A 24090-nucleotide genomic window follows, 5' to 3' on the forward strand; every position below is an offset into this window, starting at 1 on the left:
TGGGAGGTACTATTCTCTCGTCACTCAAATACTTATTTCCTGCATCGTAGCTTAACATCATAACTCATTCGTCCACGTTCAAAGGCTAAAGTGTTACGATATTTATTGATTCAAGAATCTTAAAAATACACGAAATTTCTTCTTCTGATTTCTTCTTCACAGTTTTTAAAAGTTATAACTTTTATCCTTAGTATCAGAGTGATGGATGAGGAAGGACACGTGAGTCTTACGTTAGAATCTGTGCGTGAATTAATAACAAAGGATGAACCTGATGTGGAAATTACCAGTTTGAAAGAAGAACTCGGTTCAGGAAGAGGTGACAATTATACATCTATGCTGTATCGTATTCGAGCAAAAGGTCGAAAACAAGTAAAAAATCGTGAATGGATCAATTATGAACGTGCGATTATTTACAAAGTTTTACCTCGATCAAGAGAACATCGTGAAGCTTTTAAAAGCGAACTTCTATTTCAAAACGAAGTAGCATTTTATACGCATGTGTGGCCCGCTCTGAATGAATTACAAACAAATGGTAAAGAAGTTTTTGGAGGAGTCGCAAAAATATACGCGGCGCGAATTGATCTTATTGTTATGGAAGATTTACGAGAAAGAGGCTTTAAAATGGAAGACAGAAGAAAAGGATTACAACTTGAGCATTTGAAACGAACGTTGAAAGCTTTAGCTGGTTTTCATGCGCTCAGCCTAACTCTTAGAGAAACGAGGCAAGTCAAATAATGTTATCTTTCCCTCTTTTTTTTTATTATTATATTATATTATTATATCTTTATATAAGTGTGTATATTAATGTGTACGTATGGATGTACAAGGCCGGAAGAATTTGCAAGACTGACAGATCCAAATAGAGGTCAAGGTATACAAGAAGCCCTTTTTCGAACAGAAAATGAGGATTGGTATCGTCAATATTATCATGTTGCTGCTAAGAATGCCATTAGAATGGTTTCTGATGGTTTTCCTCCTCACATGGAATCCAAGAGACTCGAGATAATGGAGAAATTACGAGCATTTCTTAACGATGATGTATTTTTTCGTACCATGAGCGAAATTGCAGCCATGCAAGGTCCTCTTACAGTTTTTTGTCATGGTGATTGTTGGACTAATAATTTTTTATTTAAAGATGATTCGACTAATCCAGATGAAGAAGTAAGTATTATATGTAGATAATATTTAATATCTTATTTACACATATTGTTGTATCAAAATGTACAAAAAGTGTCGTGTGTACACGCGTACGTTGTATAATTCTACTATGTAGGAATCGAAGAATCAAGAAATAACGTTTCTCGGTATAATTTTATTACTCATTAATTTATAAGATTTTTAGATATTGCGTTCTTTCCGCTTCTTACCAATTGTCTTGTACAAGTAGCATTTTAATAATGTTAAAGCAAAAACACTTGTAATTCATAAAATTTCTATTTCATAAAAATAGAAATTATTCAGATTCAGTCAAGTCAGTTATCATACTTGATGGTATAACTAAATCATGTTTTGCCATTATTTATATAGTTGGGATTTTTATAAATTCTATTTCTATACTTACTAAAATTTATTAAAACAAGAAAAAAGAAAGCACAGGCATAAGTATAGTGTAAAAATATTTATCTTAGTTTTTTACTTCGTTTACGAAGCAAAAATAATTCGAACATGAATATCAATATTGATTGAATTTCGATTAGATTAACCTAGGAAATAGAAATCGGACATAGTACAATTTAAGTGGGTCAAATCTTAAATTACGATTAATGCTATGACTTTACAGGATGTCTATTTAGTTGATTTTCAACTATCTCGAGTTGGTTCACTTGCTCTTGATCTTGCGAATTTGTTGTATTGCTGTGCAAATGGAGAGATTAGACGAGCGCACATGACACAGCTCCTTCAACATTATCATTTCCATCTGATGTCTTCGTTACATACGCTTAATCCAAAACAGCCACCAATAGATCCATCTGTAATGTGGGAACTGTAAGTAATATCATGTGCAATATGTCCATAAGTTGAAAAAGATAACAGATAAACTTTGTAAACGATTACTCTTAGTGCATCCTCTAATCTTCCTATTCTATTTATCATGTACAGATTAAACGAAGAAATGCGACGATGCGGCCGATTCGGTGCAGGGCTTGCATTGGATATTTTGCCAATTAGTACATGCGAAAGCAACGAAGCTCCAGATTTATATGAAGAATCAGAAACAAGTAAAGGGAAGCAAAGCGCTCGAGTACCGCCACGAGGAGGAGCCGAATGTGCACGACTTATGACTGATCTAGTTTTAGAACTGGTTCATAATCATGCTTTATAGATTGAATCATACGAAATCTTTATGAATATTATTCGAATATTTTTCTTACATGGCTACAAAACAAATGAATTGTAATCGTCATCGCGTAATCTTATGTATATGTTTATACGCGTTTAAATTATGTAAATTTCGATAAAAATTGGCATTTTTATGGCACGAAAGTCTATAAAAATATCTAGTTATATTAAATGAGAGGAAATAAAATGAACATTATTCTATATTGCAAAAATACTATACTTGAAAATTCTATGTTCATACTTTCTATCAACATACGATAAAATATTACACTATTACGCTGGTCAATAGTTAAAATTTATAAATATGATATGTAACTTACAAAAAATTTATGCCTGTTGCGGAGGTGTGTGCGGTGGTGGCTGTTGAGCCGGTGGTTGTGGACTCGGTGGCTGCTGTTGTTGTTGTTGCTGTGCAGTAGGTTGCCATGTAGGGTGTTGATTTTGTTGTTGCTGTTGCTGTTCTTGGGCTAAACGCTGATGCGCTTGTTGCCTAGCTCTGAATTCTGCGGCTTTTAATTGTTCTAAATGAAACTGTTGCCTTTCTGTAATAAGTTGTTGTCGTTGATATTCGAGACCTTCGCGTTCTCGTTCCATCGTAGTTTCCAGCTCTTCAAAATGACGTAATTTAATTTCCAATTTTTTCATTTGTGTCTCAACAAGCAACGCTACTAAAGATTTAATTTTACGTTCTTCTACAGCTGCCAAATGCTTTGCTTTAACGGCAGCTGCCGCTAACGCTGCTGCGGCTGCAGACTGGAGTTGAGCGTCTCGCACCACCTATAACAAAGAAAAAAGATGACAATAGACAATGCATAAATATAATAATATTTAATAAAGATGACATCGTAAAATAATAGTTTACCTTGTCTTTCTTTTCTTTCGCCTCCATAGTTTCAGCATCCATAGTTGATTTTGTATCTTCTTCAGTTTCTTTTAGTTCATCTTCCTTTTTAGTTATATCTAATTGACTTTGCTCAATTTCAGATTCTTTAGGTTTTTCTTGTTCCTCCTTTTTCATTTCCATAGAAGCTGTTGTTGCCGAATGTGGAGATGTGGCCACTGTTGCTGGAACGTTTCCAGTAGTTGAAGGTGGTGTTGTATCGTCCGGGGGTTCGGGTGGACCTGTTCCAGCTATACCTGATTGTGCTAGTCCTGCAGCTGGATCAAACTTACCTAAATAATTGAAAAATAATTATTATTTCAAGATATTAATCAACGTTATTCAATACTCTGTTGTGATAAGAAAAGAATAGGAAAAGAATTAATTACCATCAGAGTTAGCACTAGCTTGAACATTCCTCAAGTGTTGATCTAATAAAGCTGCTGGTACTTGGTCCTTAATGGCTGCAAATTCTTCCATAGCAGCTTTAGCTGCACTTGCTGCAACTCTGGGATCAACGACCGAAGCCAAAAATGCTACAGTACTCATAACTGGATTGCCAGCTTTAGAAAATGGTACTGGTTGATAAGCTAATGGACCCAAGCCTTCTGGTCCACCTTCTTCTAAATATGGATCTTCTATTGGAAGTCGTAAGAAATGTAAGATACATTCATCCTGCGTTCTCGAACCAACATGTTCGCAAACTTTGTTCCAATCATCTTTGTGTAATTCTAGTCCTTCTAATAGTAAAAGCGTTTCTTGTTCTGTCCAATCGCGAGTAGCGCCAGCAGCTTGTTTGTTTTTCAAAACTGCTGGTTTTCTCGAATACTGATCGATTTTTAATCCAAAATTTGCCATCACACCAGCTGAGGCTTTCTCCTCTGTTCCCAAGCTGGATGACTTTTTTTCTAAATCGAGTAATGTCTTCGCAGCAGAAGGCTGTGGTGTCTTCGGAGGGTTTGGATTAACCGGGGCTAAACCTGATGGAGTATCTGATAATACATGGAAATGTGATGTCGGAGGTGGTCCCATGGGTGTCGGTCTTGATTCTGCATCTACCTGGTAGTTAATAAGTCCCCATTGTTCCAAAAACGCATGCACACGCATAATTGCACAAACATCGCCTGCTAAGTTACGTCTACAAGCTGTCGATGTAATGTACTCTGTAGGATTTAATCTGTACGTGTCAATCATAAAATTTCTGTATGCAAGATAAATTTCCGGTGTTTTAGATTTATTTTTACCATTAAAAAACTCAGATAAAGCTCTCTTTTCTATAGTATGAATCGAATTATAATCAAACCAAGCAGAATAACTAGGGACAACTATATGATGTGTTTGTTCAGTAACATTATCTTCTGGTTCGTCTCCTTTATTTCCTTCTCCTCTTTCTTTGCTTGCGTCTCGTTCTTCCCTATCTTGAGTACTTTGAGAACTTCCCTTATCTCCTTCCATAGGTTCGTCTAAGTCTGCCATATTACCAGATTTGAGCGGCTGAAGCTCGTTGTCTTGTTTTTTACTGCCTGTTGTAGTCAAAGCAGTGCCGCTTGTTGGAATGTTACCTTGACCAGTTACAGGAGGATTTGTAGGAGTTGCAACTACTTCTACAATCCGAGGTTCCGCCGGTGGATCTTCCATTCCTTGGGTGAGATCATCTTCCTCTTCGCCGCCGCCGCGTGATTTTTTTGGAGCCGTAAGTGACGACGAAGACGAAGTACTCTGGACACCTGATGGCCCTCTTGCGCTTTTACGCTTTCCCGGTTTCGGTGATGGACTAGGAGATCGTTTCCGTTTTGGTTTTTTTGCTGAAGGCGGAGGATGAGATGGCTGAGCCATTAAATCTTCTACGGAAAGTCGGTATTTATGTATTTTTTTTTGACCATTTTCATCTATTTCATAGTCTTCTTCGTTCATCCATTCGTTATATTGATCTAAATCTAACGCCCACGTTGCTGATACTTTGTATATCGATTTCATGTTTGTATTTGTAAGCGTGCCTTCTGGAAAATCCCAAGGAAGATCCAATGCAGTCCAAGAATCGTAACTATCTGGGAAATAATACCAATGAAGAAGAACAGATCTTTCTCGTCTCATGCAAGGCCGTGCATACTCTTCTTCCATAGGGTCAACCGGGGGGTAAATTATGTGTGTCGCATCTGCTTCATTTTCAACAATACTACCTTGATGTCGACGAACTGCTTCTTTTACTTTCGCAGCAGTTGATTTGTCTACATCAGGTCTAACATATACACTTGGTATAATCATACAACGATTTTGTACCAAGGCTCGTTCAGCTGCCATTAACATTTCCACTGTTCTGTCCATACGAGATCCTGACTAAAAAACAACATTTATTTGTATGTGTAAAGAATTGTTAAATTATGTTTATAATATCATACTTACCTTTCCAACAGGGAAGTCAAATCGACGCCATCCTTGTTCTTGCTTAAAACGATATGCTGTAGCAAGAATATGACATAGTCCACCTCCAGGTTTAAAATCTAGGAAACATTTCATCTGAAAATTTAATAAATGATTTGGTTAGTTTAAAAAAAGATACTTTCCATTGTATCAACCAATAAATACATACAGGAAGTCTTGTCATTGGAGGTTTTGAAACATTCTTTCCTAAATTATCTTCTTGAAATTGCAGTAATTGTACTATCAATGTAGCTAAGCTTTTATTAGTAGGAGGATCCGTTTGAACGTACTAAAAAGATATTTGAGAGAGGTATAAGGCAAATATCAAAAGATGTGCAAACAATTATATTTATATTCATTATATATATACACACACAACATTCAATTAAGTTAGGTATATATAAATATCATATATATATACATTTATGTGTGATTCTACATATAATTTATAAAATAAAATAAAATATTCACATGCTACATTATGAAAATGACATTTCTGTGCATAAAAGCAATATTTTATTAGAAAATAAATATAACAAATAGTTAATCTATATATGATATTAACCTTTATTATTATTTTTACTATTTATATTAATTCGAAAATAAAAATATAATCGTAGTAAATTACAGATGGAATAATAGAATAATTAAAAAGTAAAGTAAAAGATTGTTAATATAGCACATAAACTAGTAAGCAGTTGACCAAATACTTCGACGCCGGGCGTTTGGATGTACCTTTTTGCAGTTTTTCAAAAGCCATTGTTTAACTCCATCGAGTTGTGTAAGAATTTCTTGGGACTCAAAAAACTTCGTATTGGGTCCACCGTCCTTTTTAGGTCCTAACGCGAGCATCCTTTATGAAATATTAACTTAAAAAATTGTTGAACGCACTACAAGAAAGAACACCGCGTTTGTTGCAAACATGACACACCTCTGAAGTTGGTTCTAGCCATATTATTCCAATACAGGAATATTTCGATTTACGTTCGTGAATTTTTTCTTCAACATCAAATAGGCTTTTACAGTCTATAAATAAGTATTTCCTAATAAAAACTCAGAAATATATATTTGTTTTTCGTTACTTATAACCTTAACCGATCTGATAATATTTACTGTTAACCATGAACGAAGCAGATAGTGACTTTAAAGGTTGGTAGACATGCTCGTGTATACTCGGAATTATTCGATACGTATTTACAATTGCTCCCATACTTACATCTCATGTTTCCATCTCATAGTACTCTGACAGTACCAATTATAAATTAGAGCTAGGCTAGTTAAGAATCGTATTAGATTTTTTTAATCGAATTAGATTATTCAATGTACTCAATAGATACATAATAGTAATTATGTCTGATAAAGAAGATATAGACATAAATAAGAAGTTAGAAGATTTACTATTTGTCGAAGAAAATGCCCAATCCGTAGGTTACGAAGAAGGTTTTGAGGTTGGCAAAAAGCAATTGGAAAATGGGTTTCATTTTGGATATCACAGGGGTAGTTTGGTAGGTGCACAATTGGGATATTACAGTGGTATTTTGGAACAATATTTAACTACCAATAGATGTAATTCAGAGAAAGCTGTTTCCATTGCAAAAACACTTTTGCAGGATATTTATAATTTTCCTAAATTTAATGATGAGACGGTGGATATATTGAAAATTGTAGATAATATTAAATTTAAATATGCCAAGTTTTGTGCACTGACAAAAATATCTTCGTCATATCCAGAAGTGGATAAACTCGATTTTTAATTGTATGAGAATATATTTAAATAAATAAAGAGTGGAACAATATTGTAGAACTGTATCTGGGCTTCATAATATTTTTCATTTTTAACAATCATAATAAACATTGTTATTTGGACAGAATTTATACCATATTGTACCAAGTTTAAATGTGATAAATATTAAAATCATGTATGATAAACATTTCGATGAAATTATATATTTCATTAACACATATCATAAGTTGGTAAATTGTCATATAGTTGATTTTATTACTGAGAACTTATGGACAACATGTTTACCAGAAGCCTTAAGGTCAGAATTAGAGAAGAACGAACTCAGTTGGATTAGTTGGACAGAAAATGACAATTGTCCTACACTGAATAATTTTATAAAGTTGGCAAAATCTTTATCTTTGCAATCATGCTCTATAGAAACAAATTCAAAAGATTTTTTAAACACATTACCAGATACAAATAATCAGAAGAAATGTATGTGTGAAAATATTAAGATAGAATTTATAAATACAAAAAAGTTGCACGAGGTTGAATCCCTTGGAAACATTATTGGGGAAGTTGCTGCAAGAACAAATAATCTAGTAATAGATGCTGGTGCTGGAAAAGCATATCTGTCAACATTTTTAGCAGAAAATCATAAAGTTCCTGTTCTTGCAATAGATTCTTCACAATTATGTAGTAATGGAGCAATCTGTAGACAAAAAAAATTACGGAAGAAGCTGATACTCTCTCCAATGCTGGTAGTAACAGTGTATTAAATTTTTATAAAATACTGCATTTGAATACATGAACTACAAATAAATTGTACTTTGTTTTAGGTACGCTATGTAGTTGAAGAAATTAATGACAGAACCGATTATATAAAAATGATAAAAGAAAATTTTTCCGATTGGGATATAAATAAAAACCTTATATTAACTGGTTTACATACTTGTGGTTCTCTCACTGACTCAATTATTCGAACATTCTTAGCTACAAAAGACATTAATATTTTATGTATAGTTCCCTGTTGTTACCATTTGACAAATGAAACACTTAATAAAAAAATTAATTTTTCTAGAAATGCTAGAATGTTAGCCCAACAATCTGTTGAAAGAAGTACAAAAAACAAATCTGTATCTTCATCATTGTTCTACAGAGCAATATTACAAGTCATTTTTCATTCCTTGGGTATATTTGTTTTTATATTAATTCAGTTTAAATGTATTTCATATAGTATATACTATTGTTTTTCTTTTTTAATAGGTATTTATAATGCTAGAGTAGGTCGCGGCGGACCATCACACGATTTTCCAAGTTATGCTCAATGGGCATTTTCAAGACTTGAGGTAGATTTGGAGAAGGTATAACAATAACATTATTATAAATATTTTAGTTGAATATTTTTTTTAAGAAAATTTTTGCATCCTTAGATACCATCACAAGAAGCACTGAGAAAAACGTTTCAACTTTACGCACATTTAATGGAGAAGTTTTACATATTTCAAATGTTAAGGATACATGTTGGTCTTGTATTAGAAGCAGCCATTATGTTGGATAGAATAATATTTTTACAGAACAGTAATCAGTGTTCTAAAATTGCGATACTGCGTTTATTTGATCCTATGTTATCTCCAAGACGTTATGGCATTATTGCAGTAAAATAGCGACAGAAAAGAAAGTTATAAACAAAGAAGTATACAGAAAACAATTTTATTATGTTTGTTGTAAAGTTTTCTCATACATAATATGATCAATTAAAAAATATTACATTCATCAGTAAAAAATTATTTGTTATGAGGTTTAATTATATTATTATAACCATAAATCTTGTATCAATGAAAATTATGTGTCATCTGTTTCGGCAGATTGAAGGTAATCCATAACAGACGAAAATCCTTCTTCTTTTACAATAGGGGCTAAAATTCCAGTTGGGGGTAAACCACTTCTTGTTCTACATATACTGCAGTTACATAAATCACGGCAAGGTGGACAAGCCCAATTCTGCAAAATTTTTGCACCAAAATAAATAATTATGAAACAAAAATAAAAAATAAATATATATATGTATAAATATATGGCATACAGGATCTTTTAATGCATCAAAGGCACTTTCGCCATATCGTCCTTTTAAGCAAGGTCCACAAAATTGCCCTCTAAGTCCAATACATTCTCCCGAACGACATACAGTCTTTGTATCTAATGTTTTCTGCCTGCACTGATGACAGCATGTTCCATTAATTTTACAATACTGCTTCGAAGTACTTTTGGTTGCAATATTATCTAGCATTTCATCCGTAATTTCATCAACGGACGGTATGTTATTTGGGTCATAAGGAGCTCTGTTTACATTGTATATTCGCTTTTTAGTTATATCATACAAATCATCACTGCTCCCATCGTCACTGCTGATAGATCGTTGCTCTTCCTCTTCATCTACATCGCACACTCCCACCTTCATTAAATCGATCGATCGTTGAAATGGCTTCGCCCATGGAAATAGAACTTGGAGTTTAGGTTTATTGCTTTTAAGGTCAATTATATCATTCTCTTTCTCTTCTTCTTCACATTGGGAGATATTCCTTGATCTACTTCTAGTATTATACTTCTTACGAAATTCGTGCTTTACATATTTCATTCTAACACGATCGTTCTTAGAATGAGAAATAGTTTTACGTCTTTTTTTAGGTGGTTCGTTTTCTGAATTCTCGGTATCATTGTGTATTTTTTTCAGTTCTTTTATCTCGTTCGTTTGTTCTTTTAACTCTTTGAAAAATTCGGCAAACTGCAACGTTGAATACAAATAAACACACCGAATAATTATAGGTTAGAAATTTAAATCAAACAAAAGTACTTACGATAGCGTTTCTTTCGGCTATATTTCTTTTTCGTAAATTGTCGTAATCATCGTTTTCGTCCATATTAAAAATTTAATCTTCAAGTAATGTATACTCACGATAATAGTATATTTTTTACATAAAAGAATAGAATCAAAAACAAACACAATACTCGTGTTTAAATCGTTCCACTGGCTCCAAAAATAATCATGGCGAATTGGACAGTTGGACTGTTTTGGCGGGTAAAACCGACAGGACATCTATATAAGTATACACTATAAGTTGCGAGAATTATGTATATATGCATAGTGCATGTATTAATTGAAATATATTACATTAGAGAATTATTAGGGATTTGAGATTACTGAATTACGATTACGAACATATGTAAGAGTATACCATATATGTATTTTTAGTGTCTTCCACTCGAACACATTATAATCTATCTTTTATTAACAAATAATTGATGTTTCGAGAAAAAGGCATTTGTTGGATACATCGAGCAAGGGAGCAAGGACGAACATTTACGGTAATACGTACAACGTTATTGTATATTATGTACTAATCACATACTATCTGTAATGTTCAATTGTATATGTATCATCAATGTTTGCATTCAGTAGCTAACAGGACAGAGTATTCGATAAACTATCGTTATCATACCAAACTATTGTACTATAACTAACTATAGTTGTATATAGTCATAAATATCTTTCCATCATTCATCGTTACTTGATTAAAAGCAAGAAGAAGGATAAGTAATAGTTTTTAGTATCGTGTTTATCGTATATTGAAATGGTTTTTATTCATCATTCAGATTATACTATCTACTATAACATTCATAATACTCGATGTAATTACTGTAATTATTGAATCGTTTGTAAAATATGATCGAAATATTACAGAATCGCTTTGTACCGAAACGAACTGTGATCCGATGTTACTTGGTGAAAGTATATCAGCTTATTATATTTACTTTCGAATACAAATAGTCGAGAATTTTGGATTTGAACAAGACGAGCTGCTTTCATCGCTGATAGGCTGTATAATTATATCATTTTTCTTATCTCTGATACGAAGAGCTGGCGTGACGCGAGCGTACGTACGATGCGATGGAGAGAAATAGTAAGCCGCGCAACAAGGCTAGCCACGTCAAGGTGTATCTTTTAGAATTTGACAATCTGGGAAAAACCTAACGCAAACCAATTGTTACAGATTAGAGAGCGAAAGAAAGAGATAGGGAGGGAGGGTATTGGTTTGAAGCAGATTCGAGCACAGAAGGAAAAGTAGTTTCGAATAGTCGGTCGTTGTATTCATCGATTACTGGTAGCGACGCGTAGATCCCGCTAATACGAGCGATCACCGGTTCCTATAAAGGTAAAGATCTACCTATAATTCAAACAAACATTCCGTTGATAGCCTGTTTTGCCGCGCCGATAACACAATGCAATCGTGATAATTTTTCTGGCAAATATTAATATCCTTGCTGATAATGTTACCTTTTTTATTCTCTCATACTTAAGAAAAACCATACAGCTTGAAATCACCTTCTTAAGTGATTATGTAGAGATGACAATGCGTGGCTGTCCGCGCATCTGTTGTTAAATTCGTGTGTTTTCCGAGAATATGCAGTTTAATGCTATTCTACGTTGTTTTGTAATGTAAAAATCACAGGAGAAAAGCACGATAAATCACATTTCTTGTTTCTTGCAGAAGAGCAATTTCTAAATTCTGGACACACTGTTTTTTAATCCTGTATTACATAAATTATCTGTCTACTTAACTTTGAATGTATTTTTGGTCATGTTAAATTATCTTCGGAAATTAATTAAAAGATAATATGGATATAGTATATTTATATCAAAGACATAATTAAATATAATACAATATAATGTATATGTCACGCATATATAATGTAAGGATAATTTTTGTTTTTCTACATACTTTCATATTAACTATTTTTATTAAGGGATTGTTCCTATTAACTCTGGCGCGATTCTCCAATTTTTTATGTCTCAATCCCGCTTCTGTTCCAATTGGAAAAACCTTTTAATTAATTACGAAAATATGCCATATGTTTTTGTCCTGATATATCTATGTACGTAACATCGATTTTTTTAAATCAAATTTTAGATTAACGCGAGATCTGGATTATACGGTTGTCCGCATAAAATATACAAACACGATGTTCAGAAAAGTCGGCATGATATCTAAAAGAAAGGGATATCTTTTGAATCTGGTCAATCAGGTAATAAGCAGCATTAAATCTGATAGATGGTTTACCAAACAATATGCAAATGGGCTCGTAAATGACTCTTGTCAAATTCTTTAATTTTTTATGCAATAACCGAGATTCACAACATGATAGAATCAGTATTATGAAAGTATAATCAGATCTATCATACGTCTGATAACTATAAAACCAGTAGACTCTGATTTATCGTAGAATGAAGATTAACCGCGTGGAGGAACGTAATCCTTATCATGGTTCCACGATTTCATGATTTAATTAGACAAAGCTTTTCTACGACATGATCACAGATACGCTTACAGCGATTAAGTAATTATGCAAAATGATGAATATTTTGTACAAAAGATCGAGACGCGTTGAACAGAAATTAAGGATGTAGAGTATTCTTATAGCATTCTTCCACTTTTCTGAAAAAGGCGCAGACAAGCCTCGTTTTCGTTAGGAGCCCTTCAATTTTGCAAAATTGTCTACATTTTAACTCCGATCGCAGGCCGAGCAAAATCATCGAACTATAACGTCACAAGAAATTTTCGAACGCGAATCAAAATACGGTGCTCACAATTATCATCCGCTGCCTGTTGCGTTATGCAAAGCGGAAGGAGTTTTCATGTGGGACGTCGAAGGCAAACGTTACTATGATTTTCTGAGTGCCTACTCTGCCGTTAATCAAGGCCATTGCCATCCAAGAATTTACAAGGCTTTGGTCGAACAAGCGAAGGTTTTGACATTAACTTCGCGGGCTTTTTACTCGGATGCATTGGGAGAATTCGAAGAATATATTACGAAACTTTTCGGGTGAGTAAGACTACTGTGTGATTACGTTCCTCTTGCCACTCCTTTTATTTGTTCATTTGCACCTTTTGTACAAGTTGTGATAATGCGTTCTCACATGCGTTTACACAACGTCTGTTCTCGCATCTGGCATCAGATAATCGACATATCTTCCTATAATATAGCGATTGTGGAAGGGGAACGAAAATGTAATGTGCGCTAGAATTCCAATTATATTGCCGCTCATAAATGTACGGAATGTTGATAGAAAATTGATAACGGACTGATGGTTAAAATTAATACATATGTATTATCTTTTCATTGAACCAGCAACTAATAAATTTTAAATATTCGTTTGAAAATTGACTGACGGTATATTAAAAAATCATCGATATATCTACTGGTCTCAAATATTACTGCTTAAATTAATCAGCACATAAATGAAGAAAAAGCCTTTCTTATCTGATATGTATTGTAGAAACAATTTAAATAGTTTGGAGATAGTAACATTTATAGATGACAATATTTCATTGTATATCCATTGATTATTATTCAAATGTCGTGTCATATCGTGTTTCTGTAATTAAATTATATCCTATCAAGAATAAGCAAATGTTCAGATACTTTTGACAGTGTATCTGAATTCCATTCGTTAAAATGGAATTTTGTTTAATACCCCATCGAGCGAATTTTTACCGAGCGAATCCACTTATGCATCTGGATGTGAATACTTTCGAACACTTCGAACTACATCGAATACTTTCAAGCAGTATTATACCTATACGAATGAGTTCAGATAAATCAAGGTCTACTATATGTATGTCAGAAATGTCTACTAACATAGTAAAGTATAAATGAAATTTCGTTTCCCGTGTATCTTTAATAATCGATATCATAAATGACGGAATGGAATATCAAATGTTTAGGTACGATAAATGGCTTCCGATGAACACAGGAGTAGAAGGCGGCGAAACCGCTTGTAAGTTGGCACGCAGATGGGGTTACGCGTGCAAAGGTATACCGCAGTATCAAGCGAAGATCGTTTTCGCGGAAGGCAATTTTTGGGGCAGAACGATGAGCGCGATATCCTCAAGCACGGATCCAACTAGTTACAGTGGGTTCGGTCCATTTATGCCTGGATTCGAGCTCGTTCCATACGACGATCTTACGGCGCTTCAACAGGTTTTAGCCGATCCTCAGGTTTGTGCTTTCATGGTGGAACCTATTCAAGGCGAAGCTGGCGTCGTCGTACCGAAGGTATCGTAACTCTCGTTTAATTATCAAAAAATAAAATATTAGTTGCACCATTCGGATCAATGTGATTTATAGAGTAGAACCTCGCTTATTCGAACCGATCAAGATACGCGCTAATAATTTTGATTTATTATAACATTTATTATAACACATTTTTTATTTTACACGCGAGAGTAATCTTAAAATTCAGTACGTTGTCTTTTATTTGCTACTGGCACCAAACAACTAGATATCGTTCCATTCGCTTCGTTATTTCGTTTCAAAATGTTGCTTATTATAATATTAAGACGTTGCTTGTCTTAATAACTGTCTTTATACAATTTCGTTAACTTGTATATTGTTTCTTAAGGACGGCTATCTGAAGGGTGTGAGAGAATTATGTACGAAGCATAACGTTTTATGGATCGCCGACGAGGTGCAAACTGGTTTGGCAAGGACAGGAAAACGATTGGCGGTAGATCACGAAAATGTAAAACCAGACATTTTGATTCTTGGAAAGGCTCTGTCCGGTGGTTTCTATCCAGTTTCTGGTGTATTCGCCAACGATTCTGTGATGTTAACTATAAAGCCTGGCGAACACGGCTCGACTTACGGTGGCAACCCTCTAGGATGCAGAGTCGCCCTTGAAGCGCTTCGCGTGCTCGAGGAAGAAAAACTAGCGGAAAATGCTGAAAGGCTCGGACATATTCTCAGGAACGAGCTTGGAAAATTACCAAAGGATGTGGTTACTCTTGTTCGTGGAAAGGGTCTACTTAACGCTATTGTTATCAAAAAAGACATCGATGCCATGGATGTATGCTTGAAATTGAAAGAGGAGGGTTTACTCGCGAAACCAACGCACGGTCATATAATCAGATTGGCACCGCCGTTGGTCATCACGGAATCGCAAATAAGAGAATGCATCGATATCATTTTTCGAGTTATTTCTCGATACGTTAATTAACACCATACATTCTACGTACTTGGAAAATCCGCCTCGATCCCGTTTCCCGTTCTAATTTCTGAAAGATGTTAATAAAGTCACATTTTATTCTTTTTCTCTTTCCTCGTTTCATAGAAAGTAACAGTGAACTAACTTTCACCACTATGCGATCACTATTCTCAGCCGTCCACATAATTCAGATAGACTGCGGATCGACGAAGCTAAACACGGTAAAATTGAACCAAGAACATGTACCGAAAGCTGTCGAAGCTGTTATCTTCCGTATGCACCGCATGTACAGAGGAAAAAATATTGCCCGATTAGTTATATACTGGTTATTAATAGCTATACGTGATACGGTTCTATCCTGTACTGTCACGAGATCAGTGTTTGTTCCGACGCTTGTCAGACATCGAATACTGGCTCAAACTCGCGATAATATCGCGCTTGAACATTGTAGGTCAATATTGGCAATCGCTTGTTTTATGATACAGTCGCATTTGTCATACGTAATTAATTTCCTATCGGATGTCGACTCGTAAGACTTTAGAAAGAACGGTAAATAAACGGAAACGAAAAAGAATGCCACGACATATATTTTTTTTTATCAAATGATCCTCCTCTTATACAAACTTCGTAATCCTTGTTATTGGTAATTGTACATATTATGAGTATAATTGTTGTTCTCGATTCGTTTCGCGCTTGCGAAACAATCGTAAAACAAACGAGAGAAAGAAGAGATGGTACGTTAGCGTTTATTATTTCTCACTAGAAGTGTGCAAGTACATTGCGATTCAGAAGTATACGGACAGTTTCAAATTATTGCAAATATATAAAATTTACGTTAATTTATTTTTTACTAGAACTTATTCTAAACTCTTCAATCAAATTTTGATCTATGACCTTATCTCAGATAACCATATACAGTTAGCAGATATTGATTAAAACGATAGAAAATATTAAACAGTATAAATAAAAGAGCGATCATTGAAAGTGGATGAAAATTGTTCCTGCAGAGACGTCTGTTTAGTTTAGTTTTTGTGACTTTAAAATTCAATGTTGGAATCGATTGAAACATGTTTGTAGCTACGTTCTAAAAGTTTATGTAGATTTTACGAGGTATCAACCATTCATTACGGATGAACTAAATCGATACAGATACATTCCTTGTCTGAATTTAAATTTAGCAGAACATTTGATCGCAGTTATGACAAAAGACAAAGAATTAACAGTTGGGAGACGTTCTTTAATAACAGATTTACCACTCGACAGTAACGTGCATCTCCTCAGATACATCGTTTCACGATCAGATTATTGTGATATATGTTGTTTGCAGTTTCTCATTTGATTTAGCGTGGTGGCGCCGTAATAAACGATGCCCCTCATTATCAGATACGAGTTCTTCAGTTACGCTACAGCATTTATTCTAAATCCCACCGACATATGTATCAATTATATACAAAAACATCCCGAGTAAATAAGCAGTACACATCACCCCTACTCTTTCTTGTTCTCCTGATATAAATGTAAGACAGCCTCTGAAATTAAACACAGTGGCAAGAGATTCTTTTCTTCGAACGATTCCACGAATCTAAATTAACCGCGGTACTATAATTCGAGATCTTTAAAATGCAGCCGATCACAAGATCACGAATCTTCGGTTTAACGAAAGAAGTAGAGCTGAAGAGATTCCTGAGTTCGCAAGAGTTGATTGATCGTGATAATATGTATGGCGGTAGACATTTTAAGCCACTTCCGGTAGTTCTTGCAAGAGGCGAAGGCGTTTATTTGTGGGACGTCGAAGGGAAACGATATCTCGATTTTTTGGCGGGTTTCTCAACAGTGAATCAAGGTCATTGTCATCCACGTTTGGTGAAAGTAATGAGAGAACAAGTGGGAAAGCTCGCTCACACGTCTAGAGCTTTTTATTCGGAGCCTCACGGTGCACTAGGAGAATATCTGTCGAAGCTTCTGGGGTGGGACAAATTCTTGCCGATGAATACTGGTACGAAAAAAAAAAAAAGAACGAAATACATTCAAAGATGGAGAAATTAGATAGAAAAGAACAGAAGGCGTGTTAAAAGTAATGAGCATCCGGACACTTTGATCGATTTATAGTAATTATACAGTACAGTAATCTGAATTTGACTAATGTGTACAAATCAATAATGAACTAATAGTTAGAAGCGATGTTTTCTATCTTTTTATAGAGTATATAACAGAGTATATACGCTTAAGTAAGTTACTTATTAAAATATGTAACAATTATATCAATATGTAACAAATATATGAAAACGTGTTTCCTCAAAAGTAATCCTGTGTTCGGATACTTGCGTATACTTGTCAATGGAAAATCAGAAGTTAGAAGCGCAAAATACGTAGACGCGTCTATGTGTTGCATTACAGGAGTCGAAGCAGGCGATACTGCCATTAAGGTTGCTAGGCGTTGGGCTTACAGAGTAAAGAAGATACCTCCGGAACAAGCAACCGTGGTCTTCGCAAAAGGGAACTTCTGGGGACGTTCTATAGCCGCGCTGTCTGCATCTACGGATTCAAATTGTTACACCGATTTCGGACCTTACGTTCCTCGCTTCGACAAAGTACCGTACAACGACCTCAACGCTTTAGAAGAAAAATTTAAGCAGGATCCAACTGTTTGCGCGTACATGATGGAACCAATTCAAGGAGAAGCGGGTGTCATAATACCGAATGTATGTTATTTTCATCTTCCATCAGACTTGAATAGACAAATGGTCGAATAGATAACAGACAGATATAATACCCATTTTGGGTCGTATAGATCTGTGAAGAATAGTTTCAGTAATTGGAGTTCCATTTCTCGTCTTTCCAAATCCTAAACTTTCATTTCGACGTAGGATGGCTACTTGAAAGGTGTACGAGACCTGTGCAACAAATACAATGTGTTATGGATCGCTGACGAAGTACAAACTGGTTTATGCAGAACGGGCAAACGATTGGCGGTAGATCACGAAAATCAACGGCCGGATATTCTCGTGCTAGGAAAGGCATTGTCCGGCGGATTGTATCCTGTTTCCGGTATTTTAGCGGACGAACAGGTAAACATAACTGCAGTGGAAACAATAGCAGCACGTTATTGATCCTTTCAAGACCGAATTCTTATTTAACCTGTGAGAAAAATGGTTTTTCAATTAATTATTAGCAATAGAAACACATTTTTTCTAATGTTACGTCAATTTAAGTCAAACCTGCTATTTCCTTAGATAATAATGTGCCTAGAAACTGGATCTCACGGTAGCACTTTCGGTGGAAGTCCGCTTGGTAACAGAGTCGCTATAGAAGCAGTTAAAATTTTAGAGGAAGAAAGTCTTGCGGAGAATGCGAGTAAGCTTGGGGAAATTCTACGGAAAGAATTAGGAAAGCTTCCGAAAGACATAGCGGTAGAATTTAGAGGTCGAGGTTTATTGGCTGGTTTAGTAATTAATAAAGGTATTGACTCAAGTCCGCGATAATATCCTGCAATAATATATTGTACGTTTACTTTGCTGCTTGTTACATTTTGTAATATCTTCCAGACTTCGCCGAAGGATGGGATATCTGTTTAAGATTGAAAGAAGCAGGCTTGCTGTCGAGACCTGCTCATGGTCAAATATTAAGGATATCGCCACCACTTACTATCACGAAAGAACAACTCGAAGAAGGTCTCGATATACTCACCACTGTCCTCAGGAATTACAAATAAATTAGTTATCGTTACACGGATAACTCTTCTATAATACGAGAGCTACCCTATAGTACGAGGAAAATGTCGTGTTATAAAAATCACATTATGCGAGACGCAAATTATACAGAAAAAGTGAATTTATTTTCTAAAAATGATTCCTTTAATTATTCTTTCGAAGAATCTTTTAAAAATATTATGATAATAATTTTTTTAAAAAAGATTTTTTTAAATCTCTAAAAAATTAATATTTTATTCATTGCTTTTTTCATTGCTTAAAAAAGCAATAAGTTTATACATATATCTACAACTCGCAATGAAAAATCGTATCTCAATTACTTTCTACTAATATTATCTATCGTAATACAATGTTTACCTGTACCTCTTTCAGAATGTACAAATATTAAATATCTTCAGTCGTTTAAAATGGAGAAAATTAATCATTGAAAATAGTATAAAATACTTATATACATGGAATTGTATATTTTTAAGATGATGTATCTATGTACATATAAAAAGACGTGTACACATCGGTTAAGTATGCGAATCGTGCCTTTTCAAGTGCCTCGTGAGACTAAACGCTTGAGAGAACAACTGATTACACTGATGACATTTATATGACTTTGTACCATTGTGTAAAATCAGATGTCTCTTCAAATGATTCGCAAGTTTGAATCGTTTCCCGCACAATCGACATTGATGTTGTCTAACAGTAGTATGGGATGCTTCATGATTCTTCAAGTGACTTGACTGCGAGAACCGCTTTCCACACGCTTTACATTCGAATGGTTTTACCTTCGTGTGAATTCTCATATGTTCGGCGAGATTGCCTTTTTGAACAAAACATTTGTTACAGTACTCGCACTTATGCGGTTTGGCTGCTTTATGCGTTCTCAAATGAATCTTTAAATTATAATTTCGACTGAATGTCTTGTCGCATATTTCGCATCGCATCAGACCTTTCCCTGTGTGAAGTCGTTCGTGAGCTTTCAGATTTTTCAATAAACGGAATCTCTTCTTGCAGCTGACGCATTCGAAAGCTTTGTTCTCCTCGTTTCTCCCGTTGCTATTGCCGCTTCGTCTGTGTGTTTTTAAATGTTCCTGCAGGTAAGAAGGATATGCAAATATTTTATCACACATTTTACACGGGTGTACATTGGTTTTCGTGTGTAATCGCATATGAGCGTTTAGTTTGCTCTTCGATGAGTAACCTTTCACGCAATTGGGACACTTGAAAGGTTGCTGACCAGAGTGCGAGAATCGGTGCGTTAACAATTTAGATTTTTGAGAAAACGACTTGGAGCATACGTCGCATTTGTACTTTTTCGCCTGTAGCTGTTGCACATTTTCAGAATGTTCGCTCTCGATCTGCTGTTTACTGTAATTAAGATTCGAAGAGCACGATTGATATCTATCGATACTCTCTCTGTTGTCCGTACGTTCGAGACTTTTCGCAAATCTTACACCGCGATAAACAGCTATATTATATGTATCTGAATCAGACATCGCTGTGTTCCTTACACGAGGGCTACCCTCTCGAACTTCGTCTCCCAAATCCATATTTTCTGGAAATTCCAAGTTTTGTATTTCGTTATTATCGTTCGTCGTTGACCTATGATAAGATAAGTTTTGGATAGTATTCCCGACGGAATTAATCGACCTCTCGTAACTCAAGTTTTGAGGAATTTGATTTGAATTCTCGCAGATATCTATATGCTCGTTATCGCAGGGCACTTCTATGCTTTCCGAGTTGTGGGTGATACTATGACTTATTAATTGTGTTCTATTGGTGAACGTGCGATTGCACAAAGAACAATGTAGCGCGCAAGCAGCTCGGCTAGGGTTTTCCCCGTTCGTTGGTATCATTTGCATCACGTTTGACCTAATCAATGGAGACAATTGCGTGTGTTGAATGCTCTCGTTGGTTAAATTAGAGCTCAGGTGACCAAAGTTAAGATTGAAGTATGGATTTTGTGATTCTACTATGTGCATATGTTGCATAGGTATATCGTCTTGGACAAAAGGTAAATGTGATCTGTTGTGGGCACAGAGCTCTTGGTAGGTCATAAATACTGCTCCACATTCTATACATTTCAAAGTCTTATGGGAATTTTGAACAGGCATGAAACCCTGATTTTGTTGATATAATTTGTAACCTGCTGCGTATGAAGCCAGACCAGAAACCTATGAATATCGATACATTTGCATTTTGCAAAAGTTCACGTTCCTTTTACAAACAAGGCACATACGTGCACTGATGAAGCGATCAGCTTTTCTTCTAAAATCTCGTGTAAAGTAAAAACATATTTCTTTATTTAATTTTTTCAATCACATGGGAATAATAAATTATGGATTGTAGATTTTCTAATTTTGGTATTACTTGAAAGAGCTGTTACAATAAAGTCTGAAATTCACTGAAATGCCAAGTTAAATTATGATGTGCTATGGTAAATTGAAAAATATGTGTTTTAATACACGTATACAGAACCATTCCCATCGGAAGCTATGCTATTAGCATGCTTATACATGGTTTTATAAGAAAATCTGATCTTTGTCAATACTTCTATTCATTGTTTTAAATTTGATTACCTTTAAAACTGCTTGTCTTAACGCTCTGTCAGCTGCACGACATTGTTCCCTGTATAATAGAGCAGATTCCGCTCTGGTTACACAACGGTCGCACATTTTTTCTGGAAGACCATCGCCCTGCCATACCTAATGAAATACGCATTTCAGACGCAACAAAATCAAATTTCGTATTCGTGGTAATCAAAAAATTGCGAATTTGAAAATGTTTATTACTTCGAGACAGGAGAGAGATCGCAATTTAGCAGCGAGAGACGACTCAGCTGGTCCCACGAACAAACAAACCATTTTGTCGCCATCCTCTCTTAGACAAGTACGGCATAATTTACCAATATTTTCGCTGTCAATTTCTTTCGTAACGATGAACATTATTATACTTTGACAGCTAACCTCAAAAGTTGCTTTAAACACAGACGAGACACAGAGTAGACATGATATGCAATGCTATTTCGTGTTTCATGTTTTGGCGGTTACGGTTACCTGCCTACCTTACCATTTTCATATCACACGCTACCTTATCGATTCAATATAGCAGCGGCCCTAGTAGCGGTTTAAATTAAAATTAAAGTCTTCTATGAAATTATAACCAAGATATAGAAAAGATATTTTATAATCATAAAAGAAGTATAGAATTTTGTGCTGACACATAGGTTTATGAATTTATGAATACAATTTATGAATAATTCAAACAAATAAATTACGCTCGATGAAAAGAGTAAAAGGACCGACGAAAGGAACGAAGAGAGTAACAAAAACCTATTTCTGTGAATAAATATATCGATCAGATACATCGATCTTCATAAATACACTAAAACTAAGGCCATTTATTCTGTACTTAATTATTTTAAGATTTTAAGATTTTGTTAAGAGGTTAAGATTTTGTTTTAGCGTTTTCAGGCCGCGCCATCTATTCAGTGATTTGTCAGTAAGTAATAGATGTCGCCAAACGATCAAAATAGTTTTTACCTGGTACGTACGTATTATTTTACAGACAGGATCGTTTACCGAGATCTTGTGGTTAATGCCGCGCCGTTATTGAATGTTATAAATTGTATAAAATCGCTATAATTGAAAGGTGTAGAATATAATCTATGTAGATTTTAATATAACCTATTGTAGAAATGGGAATGTTAAACTTTATGATAAAGTTTAAATTCTATTTGTACACAATCGACAACTTCTTCTAAATGAATTGGAATAAGCTGGTTGCACGGAAAGGAAGAAGTTTACGTGTACGATATTGCATCGGAATCCGAGTAGGCAATGATTTGAAAAGTTTCGATAAAAGTAGACGGAGAGGAAAACGACGCCGGATCGATTGTACAATCGTGTGTGATTTCCGTTCAAAGCCGTCCAAAGCAATCAATGGAACACGTCGATGGCGAATACAGAGAGTCAACTCTATTTCGTTGTTCTTGCTAGAAGAAAATCTAATATTTCGTTCTCATGCTTGTCTATCGTAAACTATGTGTACGTGCTACAAAACAAAAGAATTTTCATAGGCATCGATCACAATCTACCGCGTACCCTATCGAATATTTTTCTTTCCGGTTTGCTTGTTCTTTCCCTACCTGACATCTTTCTATTCAGTTTTTAACCCATCCTTCTTTCTTTAACCTATTACGGGCCAACGTTGTATTAACGTAACACTTAATTTATAATTTCTTTTTAGTTAATTCACATTTTGATTACGAAAATATCATCTTCGCTGCTATCTTTTTTCTTTCATTTAGATTCAATATCTTCGATTATTTAATGGGCCATTTTCTAATACATATTTTTTACATAATGTTTAGGCACTTTCAAATTGATGCAAATATATAAAATACAGTTCAAATTAAGCTCTTTAACCTAATCTGATCTTATTTCAGGCGACCATACACAATTTATAGACATTGGTAAAACAATAGTTGATATTAATTAGTCTAAATGGTGAAACAATCGAAAGTGGCTGAAAATTGAGTCTGTATAGACATCCGAGTTCAGTGATCCTAAATGCATCTGTTCCATATTGGGACTTTAGAACGAAATAAATGTGTATTTTAGCTACCTTCTAAAGTGCATATAGTCCTTATGGAGATTTTAACTGTCAGCCGTTTATCGCAGTTAAACGTGGAATTACAAAGTTCCATAAGAATTAAAGTTTGTTTCCAACTATGTTCTAAAAGTTTATATAAATTGTACCACGTGTCAATCATCCGTTACTGACACACATGGAACAAGAGCGATACAGGTACTTTCCTTGATTTAATTTAAATTTAACAGAGAATTTTGATCGCCAGTTATAGCGTATAGCAAAGAATTAACAATAGCGAAATATTCTTCTATCGTAGCGTTGAAGATATAATAAAAATATCTTTTTGATCGAATTGCACTAATTGTAGGTGTTCAAATACTTGTGTACC

At 34.8% G+C, this 24090-nt stretch overlaps 7 protein-coding genes and 1 long non-coding RNA gene across 12 annotated transcripts; 5 read left to right on the plus strand and 3 right to left on the minus strand.

Annotated features, from left to right (window-relative positions):
* The first annotated feature begins 58 nt into the window (after positions 1-58).
* LOC117209772 lies at positions 59-2462 on the plus strand. The gene is made up of 4 exons (XM_033452129.1): positions 59-722; positions 828-1161; positions 1781-1986; positions 2101-2462. The coding sequence occupies exons 1-4, from the start codon at positions 202-204 to the stop codon at positions 2321-2323; spliced, it is 1284 nt and encodes a 427-aa protein (XP_033308020.1). The 5' UTR covers positions 59-201; the 3' UTR covers positions 2324-2462.
* Positions 1293-6771, minus strand: LOC117209770 (SWI/SNF complex subunit SMARCC2). Of its 2 annotated transcripts, XM_033452126.1 has the most exons (7): positions 6377-6771; positions 5811-5930; positions 5624-5737; positions 3610-5557; positions 3203-3513; positions 2661-3117; positions 1293-1970 (listed from the first exon to the last, which is right to left on the minus strand). In XM_033452126.1, the coding sequence occupies exons 1-6, from the start codon at positions 6491-6493 to the stop codon at positions 2668-2670; spliced, it is 3060 nt and encodes a 1019-aa protein (XP_033308017.1). In that variant the 5' UTR covers positions 6494-6771; the 3' UTR covers positions 1293-1970; positions 2661-2667. The 2 variants fall into 2 exon arrangements, with proteins under 2 accessions (XP_033308017.1, XP_033308018.1); XM_033452127.1 differs by lacking the exons at positions 5811-5930; positions 6377-6771 and having other exon boundaries at positions 3610-5553.
* Positions 6772-6872: 101 nt separating this feature from the next.
* LOC117209775 lies at positions 6873-7504 on the plus strand. The gene has a single exon (XM_033452134.1). It carries the CDS (start codon positions 6991-6993, stop codon positions 7393-7395), a length of 405 nt encoding a protein of 134 aa, XP_033308025.1. The 5' UTR covers positions 6873-6990; the 3' UTR covers positions 7396-7504.
* Positions 7505-7558: 54 nt separating this feature from the next.
* On the plus strand, positions 7559-9154 carry LOC117209773 (methyltransferase-like protein 25). The gene is made up of 4 exons (XM_033452130.1): positions 7559-8125; positions 8204-8555; positions 8631-8728; positions 8798-9154. The coding sequence occupies exons 1-4, from the start codon at positions 7559-7561 to the stop codon at positions 9029-9031; spliced, it is 1251 nt and encodes a 416-aa protein (XP_033308021.1). The 3' UTR covers positions 9032-9154.
* On the minus strand, positions 9152-10414 carry LOC117209774 (cell division cycle-associated protein 7-like). Of its 2 annotated transcripts, none has more exons than XM_033452131.1 (3): positions 10223-10411; positions 9451-10149; positions 9152-9368 (listed from the first exon to the last, which is right to left on the minus strand). In XM_033452131.1, the coding sequence occupies exons 1-3, from the start codon at positions 10283-10285 to the stop codon at positions 9210-9212; spliced, it is 921 nt and encodes a 306-aa protein (XP_033308022.1). In that variant the 5' UTR covers positions 10286-10411; the 3' UTR covers positions 9152-9209. The 2 variants fall into 2 exon arrangements, with proteins under 2 accessions (XP_033308022.1, XP_033308024.1); XM_033452133.1 differs by having other exon boundaries at positions 9238-9384; positions 10223-10414.
* A 682-nt stretch (positions 10415-11096) lies between these two features.
* On the plus strand, positions 11097-19142 carry LOC117209838 (ornithine aminotransferase, mitochondrial). Of its 3 annotated transcripts, XM_033452262.1 has the most exons (10): positions 11097-11578; positions 12335-12449; positions 12943-13247; positions 14150-14480; positions 14827-15210; positions 17035-17404; positions 17806-18110; positions 18276-18476; positions 18642-18867; positions 18954-19142. In XM_033452262.1, the coding sequence occupies exons 2-10, from the start codon at positions 12387-12389 to the stop codon at positions 19118-19120; spliced, it is 2352 nt and encodes a 783-aa protein (XP_033308153.1). In that variant the 5' UTR covers positions 11097-11578; positions 12335-12386; the 3' UTR covers positions 19121-19142. The 3 variants fall into 3 exon arrangements, with proteins under 3 accessions (XP_033308153.1, XP_033308151.1, XP_033308152.1); XM_033452260.1 differs by lacking the exons at positions 17035-17404; positions 17806-18110; positions 18276-18476; positions 18642-18867; positions 18954-19142 and having other exon boundaries at positions 11110-11326; positions 11417-11578; positions 14827-15990; XM_033452261.1 differs by lacking the exons at positions 17035-17404; positions 17806-18110; positions 18276-18476; positions 18642-18867; positions 18954-19142 and having other exon boundaries at positions 11110-11578; positions 12335-12440; positions 14827-15990.
* Positions 19143-19332: 190 nt separating this feature from the next.
* LOC117209837 (zinc finger protein 600-like) lies at positions 19333-22203 on the minus strand. Its single transcript, XM_033452259.1, has 3 exons — positions 21902-22203; positions 21689-21814; positions 19333-21283 (listed from the first exon to the last, which is right to left on the minus strand). The coding sequence occupies exons 1-3, from the start codon at positions 22052-22054 to the stop codon at positions 19634-19636; spliced, it is 1929 nt and encodes a 642-aa protein (XP_033308150.1). The 5' UTR covers positions 22055-22203; the 3' UTR covers positions 19333-19633.
* Positions 22204-22821: 618 nt separating this feature from the next.
* On the plus strand, positions 22822-24090 carry LOC117209840. The gene is made up of 3 exons (XR_004487993.1): positions 22822-23155; positions 23557-23918; positions 24070-24090. It is a non-coding gene; the product is annotated as an uncharacterized LOC117209840 (long non-coding RNA).

This window comes from Bombus bifarius, unplaced genomic scaffold (assembly GCF_011952205.1).
Source record: "Bombus bifarius isolate JDL3187 unplaced genomic scaffold, Bbif_JDL3187 scf7180000008194, whole genome shotgun sequence".
Lineage (NCBI taxonomy): Eukaryota > Metazoa > Arthropoda > Insecta > Hymenoptera > Apidae > Bombus > Bombus bifarius.